Consider the following 10,145-nt stretch of genomic DNA (forward strand, 5'->3'; position numbering starts at 1 on the left):
ACTATCAATTTGATTTGTAGATTACATCCAAAATCTTACCGGAAAACCATAACCACCTCAAATTTCTATATAAACCAGATACATAATGATTACCGTCCATATTCAAAAATTTGTTATGAAATTTGGTCAATTTGCACTGAATGCAAAACAAATAGAAAAAAAAAAACAATGCATCAAACAAAAGCATAAGTTTTTTTTTTCAAGTTTACTTGAAAAAAAAAACACTTCTGGTTCAAGCGAAGCTATTATTACAATTTGCGTAGCATTCCAGTCTCTCCTTGGGGTTGCGACGTCTGCAAAGTTCGGAGAGATGAGTTTTTTGAAATGGCAACTTCTTGAACGCTTACAGGTTCGATTCTTTCTGCTAACGTTCTAACAAAATGTGTAATCTTTTGGATTCATCAACCCCGTCGTCCAATTCTAATTTTATCATCTATTTACAGCCTTATGTCAGCCAAATAATCACTAAAAAGCTACAATATTTTAGTGATTAATGAGGTGCGATCTTTATGGAATCGGCACCAATTCTTTTGAGAGTGATTCTCAAAATAAAAATAACTTGATGACTTCAAATTTCAAGTAAACTTTTTAAAAATAATCTTATGTATTTGAATGATGCGTTGTTTTTTTTTCAACATTTATAATTTTTTTACTTAACTTTGAACATATATAACTTTTTCATATGACCTCAGAACAAGATCATTTTTTTTTAGATTGTAGTATTCTGAGTGAGATTCATTTTAAGCTAGCAAAAAATCTAAATCTGTTAATTCAATTCACCGACTTATACAACTTTAAACATATGGGTTTTTTGGTTTTTGTTTCAACATTTTTAAATTTTTTTTACTTAACTTTGAACATATATACCTTCCTCATATGACATTGGAACAAGGTCGTTTATTTTCTGGATTGTAGTACTTTGCGTGGGCTTCATTTTAAGCTCAAAAAACATCTTAATTTGTTAAGAATCGACCGACTTATACATCTCTAAACATGGGTTGTTGGGTTTTTGTTTCAACATTTTATAATTTTTTTACTCAACTTTAAACATACATAACTTCCTTATATGACCTTGGAACAAGGTTATTTTTTTTCATAATCCTATGTATTTACTTTTATGCATATACTTATTCTTATGCATATACATATGCTTATTCATATGCATATCATTATACATATGTCATATACTTGTTTTTATGCATATGCATATACTTATTCATAATCATATGTATTTTTACTTGCCTTATGCATATGCATATGAATATGCATATGTTATATACTTATTCTTATGCATATGTTATATACTTATTCTTATGCGTATGAATATGCATATCTTATATACTTATTCTTATGTGTATGCATAAACATATACATAAGCATATACATACACATAATCATATGTATATTTAATTGACTTATGCCCCTTAATATCGGTAACATGACTTCAGATGAACCGATTGTGAGTGGTAGGTTGGTTATGGAGTTATAAGGTGGGTTTAGGGTGGGGAAGAAGGTGAATAGTAATGGGTTTATTAGGCGTTTCATGAGGTTATACATCCAAAGTCAATGTGGATTAAGGAAAAACGGGTCAACAAATGTCCATGTAACAAAGGAGTAATCATGTGACCCCTTTATTTTGTTCAAAAATGACCAATTAGACCTGACAAAATTAACTGCTTTCCCTAAAATAAACATGAAAATAAGTTAAGGGACTGAATTTGTAAAATGTAATACATTATAGGGTTAATGTGTCATTTTTACTTTAGTAAATGAACATAACAATCCTTTTATGAACATATATTTGAGATGTGGAGCATCATAAGACAGCAAATTCTAGGTATAACTTATGAGAAATAAATATTTGATGCTTTAATACATTTGAAAACATATAGGGTTTCCATACCAAACACGTTGGACTCACGACGTAATTGGATTTGTTCTAGAATAAGGTACAAAATGTACATCTTTGACATATCACACCATTAACCAAATCTATATATTTTTTGTCATGATTTAATTTTGACTCTCATTTGTGTAGATCATATGCAATTACAAGAAACATCAGCATATAAAGTAGTGACCTCTTACACTATAATGTTAAAAAGAAAATTATGTATAAATATTTTTGGATAAATTAATTAAATATTACATAACATGTCTCCTTTATAGTTATTATAATCGGCACTATCCAAACAACCTAAAAACAATGTATGGAGAAAAGGATACAGGTCATATACAAATTTAAATAATAAATATGAATAAAAGAACTTGTTTCCTCCTACAAGCAACTTGAATCATAAAATCATCTCCATCTATGAGCAGCAACTATAGCCTGTGCGCCCACAAAAATCCCACTGGAAGCATCCATTGAGCCTCTAAATGAAGCATAAGCTACTTTTACCGATTCTGGAGCAAACTCCAATGGAAACGACTCCATAAAACATGCAGTGTTTATCCGAGTCCTCTCAAGCTCAGATTGTAGCAGTTCACTGCTACACTGTTGAGCAAGTGCCTATCAAAAAAACACCAATCACAATCAAATTTACCCCAGTTTGTTACATAACATAACATAACACAACAAAACTCACTATGAGGTCATCGGGTGATAAAGGAATTTGTTGTTTATCATCTGCTTCATCACTTCCGCGTCGCTGACTCGGAGAATCACTAGCTTCAGGGGAACCTTCCATGGCTTTCTCTAATAAAATCCCTTGTAGTGATTTTAGTGATTCACTTGCATCCGATGTGAAATATTGATTTAATATTGTCTCAAAGTACTCAAGCTGCAACATAGAAAGGCGTTAGTGATTCACTAGCATAAAGATATCAAGTAGAGAAATTACCTCAAGCATGAGTTGGCAATATCCATTTGCATCCAAAAGCATAAGATCTGTGTCTTGATGTTCACGAAAAAGGCTGAGTAATGTGTCAATTAGACCTTCCACAAGTATTCCAAGGGTTTTGTCAAGCAAGGGCTCACAACCAGCAAACACCTGGGACGATTAAATATTTATTTAACTCCACATTTAAAATACTTGATAGTATAAAATACGCCTCCTCAATGTAAAATGACCATTTTGCCCTTGCTTTGCTTTTTATATAATGTACCAAAAGACGAGTAATAAAAATGTTACCTCAGCATGGACAGCAACAAGAGTGTGCATTAACTCGACAGCAGGGTCCCTTACACCCTGAAGAGGACAATATGGTAAATATTTGAACATAACTCAAAGATTGAAGACATGTTGGCTCACTTTTACAGCCGGAGCTCCTCCCCATTGTAATCCAGCATCTAACAAATAGTTTGTAGCAGCTGTTCTAATATAATGTGCCTAAAAACAGTAAACACCATTGTTAAGAACCTAACAAGAAAGGTCAAAGGGTCAATAAGTAAAAATCCAATCCATGTTCTTTGTATGTCTATTTTCGATGATGAGGGCATTCATGTCTTTTGCATATATTATATGATCGAGAGCAAGTTCATGTCCCACTTCTTTGGGTTAAACAAAGTTTCCATTTTTGTCCCAAGTATGCCAGACACAATAAACTTTGAGTCAAATTGGCAACAAAAGAATACACCTTTGCAAAAGTATATTGTGCAAGGACTTTCTCTTCAAGTAGAGAGAAAGACTCATCTAATTCTTCTCTATCTTTGTCATCATCTTCTCTTCCCCTACAAGAATTTATAAATTTTAACTAAAAAAGATTTCTTTCATTCTTTATTTGAATTAAACTTAACAATAAAAAAGAGTAGTTTCATACTTTCATTCTACCTACCTTGCCTGCAACCAAACATGGTTGTATTTGTTGTACATCTCACGGGAAAGATCATCTTTACAAAATCCAATATTACTTAAAACCATCAACAACTGTTGATGTGGATCATTAATACTTCCAAATGAATTTTCATCAAAAACACAAGGAGTGGATGAATTTTCTTGGTTTGATATATTCTCTCCAATCTCACCTCCAATCTGCTCCATGTGGCCTAATAAAATGCATGCATCATAAGAATAAAGAAATACTAATCAATCATTCATAGGATATTAAAACATCATAAAAACAAGTGATACCAGCAAACCCTAGTAGACAATTGAAAAATGAGAGCCTAACAGATTCTTGAGCTTCTTGAAGCAACATAAGGGTATCTTCTGATGTCGCTTCATTCCTTAAAGACTTCATCATCCTGAAAAAAGATTTACCATTAAAACTAGGATCCTATTTTCATTTCTTTTTATTACAACATTTTTATTTGTGTCTTACATATCAATCTGATCCATTGCAGATGCCATCACTGAACGAAAGGCTAATGGGAATGAAGAAATAGCATACTGAGATTTGTTCCTTTCTAAAACAGTCACTGGGACCCACGATTCATTTTTAGAAATCTCTTCAATTGAAGTTCGCATCCATGAACAAAGCCTTAGTATATAAATTTTTGTGCTATCAAACAGAAGTGCCCGAAGAGATTCAACTGTTGTCATGGAAAGTAGTTAATTTTAGTAATAATATCAAACAAAAAAAAGTAAATAACCTGCAATTGTTGGTGCTGCTTCTTTTGCTTCAAAAGCTTGGCATGCTTTAGATATATCCATTATTGCATCACTCATATATGGGAAAAGAACATTTGACTCCTCAAGATCATTAAATGATCCCTGAACCTGAAATATAAAACAACATGCAAGAAATTGCAACGTAGTTTTTATTTATATTTGCATTATAGAAAATATGAAAACAATCTTAAAAAGAACTTTTACCTTGGATTCATATGCTGATACAGTATTGTGTATCATTCCAGACACAATATCAAGAGAATGACTAGAGTATCTTCCTTCTGTTTTTTCCCCTGTTTTATTTTGTTCAGAAGAAACCTGGGAAGTTGGAGGAAAAAGTGTAGACATGATTCATTTTCACAGTTGAGCATATTTAATAATTTTCTTTGAAAAGGGCAAAATGGTCATTTTACATGGACTTAACATCCTTTTTATAAACCAAGTGGACAAAATGTTTTATGAAACATTGAACTATGGACCAAAAAGAAAATAACTATCCATTTTGGACCATGTACGAAATGAAATCTAACAAATATATAACATTAATTTTGCAAAGGTAAAGTTGAAGAAAGGAACATTTACCTTTGCAAATTTTCCACTTGAAACAGAAAGGGCAACTTTCCACAAAGCTGGTATGTGATGGATAATTACAGCTGTTAATCTTCTTATATACCTTCCTCTAAGAGCATCAAGCTCAACACAACTTAAATCACTTTGTTGTGAATCTACCAACAAGTTGTTTGCATGTTGGAGGGTGGAATCACCATCTTCCTAATAGTAGTATATAACACAAGTAATTAAGATCACAAAATATGAAAAGGACGTAAACGCCCTCCTCATCTTTATCATTGAAAATAGCCTACAAATCTTGTATAATCCTGTGTAAAAAATACAACATAAGAGACTGGACAAGCTTTCTGGGGCTAGGTTCAGTGATGAGGATGAGGAGGGCATTCACGTCTTTTTGCGCAGACGATGAGGATTGCTCACAGATTCATGTAAGTCTTGCTGGATTTTCTTCCACTTTTCGTCTGACAAAGCTTTCTCATGTAGCTTATCTTGTAAGTTTTCCATCCTTAATTCATGATCCAATGTGCACATCTCAAGCAAACTTCGAATCCTGCGATTCTGATAATCAAAAGATGTTCAAGTTATTAGTGTGTAGCCCAATTATAGCAATGTCGTTCAAATTCAAAGAAATTTTCACTACTAGAATTGGGTAGATTTTTCAAAGTATAATGCCTTAATGAGAAAAACTGAAAACATAATCTTGTAATACAAAGGAATAAAGGTAAGATATAATAGAACCTCTCACCTGTATAGTAAAATAACGCCTTACAGGATCTGATCCAGGTTCCAGCTCCAACAAAAGTCTCACCACATTCTCAAGCTACAAGAAATGTTATCAAAATTCATGCAATGTAAAAAAACCATTTAAACCCTAAAAATACTATCCATGTCATAGTTATCTTTGATTATGTTTGTAACTTCTATAGAGTTATAGCAAAGCGAAGCAATATGTAAAGTGAAAGAATATAATAGACTATTGTAGTTTGTGACTACATTTATGTTTTAAAAGATATTAGTGGATTGGATTAATGTAGGTATGTAACTACTTAAATAAACAGAATATATGTTTTTAAACACCATAAGAAAAGCATATATTAGCCTTACATTTGTTACATCTATCTGTGGATCTTCCATAGACTGGTAAAGCATGGTTTTAAATGCATCCATCACCTTTTCAACCTCCTCAAGGACACGTTTTAGTATTCCAACCTGTAACTTACATACTTAATATGAACAACTTACTTTACAAGTGAAAAACAAAATACATGTCAATGAAGCAAATCATTTAGTGAAGTCTCAAAATAACATTATCTCCAGCCACAACAAGCAAGTGCCAGGCATAACCATAAAGAAATATATACAAAGGTTAAATGCAAGAAATATCAATTTACTTTTGTTTGTTTGTTTACTATAGCATCCTACTTTCATTTCTTCCTACTACAACATTGTACTTTGAAAAATCTATCAGAGTATAGCAATGTCATCAAAATACAAAGCAATCTATGTTAAAGATCATCATTATCCCAATAGAACCAATATTATTATCTAGAATAATTTAGCTTGTTCTATAATACTCAAGAAGATTCTAGAACATTATGGAATACTGTGGAGGAGTCTAGAAGACGTCGGAAGACTCTAGAATAATCTAGATATATATGGAAGATCCTGGAAGTTTATGGAACATTCTAGAAGACAATAGAATGTCATAGACTTCTTCAGAACATGATAGAATGTTCTAGAAACATATGGAAGCTTATAGAGTATGATAGATGGTTATAGAGTTATCTAGTAAGTAGTAAGTGTATACTAGTATCTATAACCTTCCTAAGAGGCCTATAAACAGGTGTGAAGCTCATTTGCTCCAAACCATCAAAGAAGCCTCAAATAAAGAAAAGTGTAGTAGTCTCCAAAATTGTAAGTTCTTCTTAATTGTCTTAATAAAAGTATTGTTTTTTTCCTATATAAAGAGTCGTGTTCAACAATCTACACTTCTATAATTGGGTGGATGTTCAAAGTGTAATATGCTAATAAGAAAATGATTGAAAGCAAAATGCTAAAACTGAGTAATTTCTCAAAGTATGATTTCTAAATGAGAAAACAAATTGAAGTAAAAAAGTTGTACTAGAAAGAAAAAAAAAGTTGGATGCTAAAATACACAAATAAATGAAAGTACATCGTTATTTCTTGCATTTACCCCTATATTAACATATAGTGTTTCTCATAGTAGTTTGGTTTTGTTGGTTTAACCACCCAAATAACTTTTTTCTGGTTTAACCATTAAAAGTTTGCTTTTTTTTTTCCAGAAAAACTCTATAATTTTTATTTTTGGTAATTAATTATAAAAAACAATCTGAAGAATATTCTTCCGATTAAAGTTGTTTTATAAACAAAGTTTAATGGTTAAATCATAAAAAAATCTTCCAGTACAATTTCCAAAGTATAGTGGTTTTATATAACTAAAAGTTTTATGTAGTGGTCTTTTTGAAAAAAGAAAACAAACTTTCAGTGGTTAAACCGAAAAAGAACCAAAGGATATATAGTGTCTTTTATGGAATTTAACATGTTTAAAAAAGTTATCTAGCTCAAATAATGTTCATGAAAAAAAGAGAGAAATGAGAATAGAATACATGAGAAGGAAGGGCAATTGACTTTGCTTTGTTGTATTCTCTAACTGCCAAGTCATATTCCCCCTTACTAATATTCCCACGGATGGCACCCGGTAAACTGAATAAAGTTCGGAACCTCTGAAGCGTTCCTTGAACTGCTCTTATCTTCTCTGCTTGAGCCTAATTAAACCATCATTTCATATCATAAACAAATACTTATATACATATATGTAGATAATGATAACATGCATGATTTCCAACCTGTCTTTCAAGTAAGGGTTCAAAAGCCCGATAAGCCACAGAATTCACTTTTTCCACACTAGTATACAGATGAGAGGTTCCACAACCATCAGGATCTTCCTCTATCCTTTTCAGTTTTGACTCGATATCTGTAAACAAAATACATATATCACAACCTTATTTACAAATCATTATACAAACATTGTTCAAGAGAAATAAATACCATCAATAGTGGTTTTGCAAGAGACAAAGCAATCAAAATTTTCTTTCACAAGCTGTTTTCTATCTTGAGTGCGACCCAATAGGTCACTTTTCAAAGCCACAGCACCAGACTCCAAGTCTGCTGCAGCAGTGAATTGGTGTATGCGAGTAAGGAATAATTTCGGATCAAACCTCTCTGAGAAAAACATCAACCTCTCTGCAAATTAAAATTGTTAACATATATACTTGTATAATTGTATTCAATTCAAGTAATAATTGCAACACTATTTTATAAAGAATAAGTACCTCGAAGGTCTGAATTCACTCTCTCTGACTTGGGTGGAGAATTTAATGAACGTTCATCAATCAACCTCAATGTTCTGTTGTCTATAATCCTAGTATTAAAAAATTAAATCAACTTTAGTAATTATAAACTATAACACATTAAAAAATGATTCAACAACCTTGCATTATCAACATCAAAGCATAATGAGTAGATTAAAGAACATTCAACATGCAAACAGGAATCTATATTTGTTTAATTAACTGCAAATTATCGTTTAGGCAAATTGTTAGAAGAACAAATTAGGATAATATACCCCACTCCTAGAGGATCTATGCACTCCATGCCACGTGGCAATGACTGTACAGTATTAAGCCCCTTTGCAGTTGTCGTTTGTTTCCTCTCAATTTTTTGAGTTACTGTAACAACTTTCGATTCCCTCATATCACGAACCCTTCGAGCAAGCTGTTCACCACAGGTAAAACTTCAAAAATTCAATAATTCTTCAAGCTAGCTATTTTATTTATGCACGTTGTACTCTTTGAACCTATATTTCCTTCGCACAGATGAAAGTATAATAATAAGAAACGTGTAACCCTTGGTGAAATATCTATACACTAGCTCTAGATTACAGGAAACATTTGAGTGTGTGTATATGTATATGTATGTGTGTGTTACCTCGGATTCATTGACTTGTTTCCATTTAGTAGGTTCCCCTTCGAAGAGTGTATCGTCATCCTTACCACCACCTCCGTTTGAGTTTTTCTGATCACCATCACCAGCATCTTCATCCCCGGATGATATACTAAGCAATTCCTCAGAGTCATCATCCGAATCCTCGGAGGGCTCTTTGCGATGTTGTGGCTTGGTTTTATGGCTTATTTTAGGTAACCCAAACGTTTGCATGAAATTAGCTACAGGTTTTGGTTTTGAAGATTTTTTTGCCTTAGATTTACGCGATTTACCTTTCGACACCACCTGCGATACCTCCTCCTCATCGCTGTCGCTCATTGTCGTGATTTTAGTATTTTGATTTCAGATTCCAACTGATGAAATTACAGAGAGACGAAAGAAGAGAGAGATCATATATGAGAGAACTGAAAGGAAGAAAAAAAATGATTTGGAATTCTCTTTTTTGCGATTGACTACGTACATTTTCTGCGGTTAATTAGTTAATACATATGATTTATGGGCTTTTTTTCTCTTTCCAAAATTACCTAGCGGTTAAGGGAAAAATCGGCCTGATAAAAGAGAAAAAAGAAAAGAAAAAGTCACTTTGTAAAACTCATTATGTTCAAGATGATGACGTGTCACAAAAGCAAGTGAGAACCCAAACGATACAAGAGAATGAGACGGAGAAAAAGAAAACGAGTAAATTAAAATGCAGGCATGATTCATTTTCTTATACGTGACTATATATTTTGACATTATTCTTATATTTCCCATTTTGTTTCTTACGGTACTAAGATCGGAGAAAGTGGTGTTAGACTTTGGGTGGAGGTGCCGTTTAGGGTCAAACATTTTTGAAAAATATTCGACTAATCCAATCCGTTTAACCCGAAATCCGATCTATTTAACCCGAAATCCGATCAGGTTAACCCGAATAATAGCCCTAGCGGTACCTACCGCTTTGCATCAGGTGCTCTCTCTCTCTCTCTCTATCTCTCTCTCTCTCTCTCTCTCTCTCTCTCT

The 10,145-nt window shown here is 32.7% G+C and overlaps 1 protein-coding gene across 1 annotated transcript; it reads right to left on the reverse strand.

The window, feature by feature from the left end:
- Nucleotides 1-2,164: 2,164 nt before the first annotated feature.
- On the reverse strand, nt 2,165-9,559 carry LOC145068699 (exocyst complex component SEC5A-like). Its single transcript, XM_079015701.1, has 21 exons — nt 9,132-9,559; nt 8,770-8,918; nt 8,477-8,565; nt 8,193-8,387; nt 7,991-8,118; nt 7,751-7,909; nt 6,228-6,332; nt 5,869-5,943; nt 5,544-5,681; nt 5,136-5,324; nt 4,758-4,871; nt 4,535-4,661; nt 4,264-4,474; nt 4,074-4,186; nt 3,778-3,988; nt 3,580-3,673; nt 3,255-3,332; nt 3,135-3,191; nt 2,844-2,993; nt 2,589-2,783; nt 2,165-2,512 (listed from the first exon to the last, which is right to left on the reverse strand). The coding sequence occupies exons 1-21, from the start codon at nt 9,462-9,464 to the stop codon at nt 2,303-2,305; spliced, it is 3,120 nt and encodes a 1,039-aa protein (XP_078871827.1). The 5' UTR covers nt 9,465-9,559; the 3' UTR covers nt 2,165-2,302.
- Nucleotides 9,560-10,145: the final 586 nt, after the last annotated feature.

This window comes from Lactuca serriola, chromosome 8 (assembly GCF_051521515.1).
Source record: "Lactuca serriola cultivar US96UC23 chromosome 8, Lser_US96UC23_V15, whole genome shotgun sequence".
Lineage (NCBI taxonomy): Eukaryota > Viridiplantae > Streptophyta > Magnoliopsida > Asterales > Asteraceae > Lactuca > Lactuca serriola.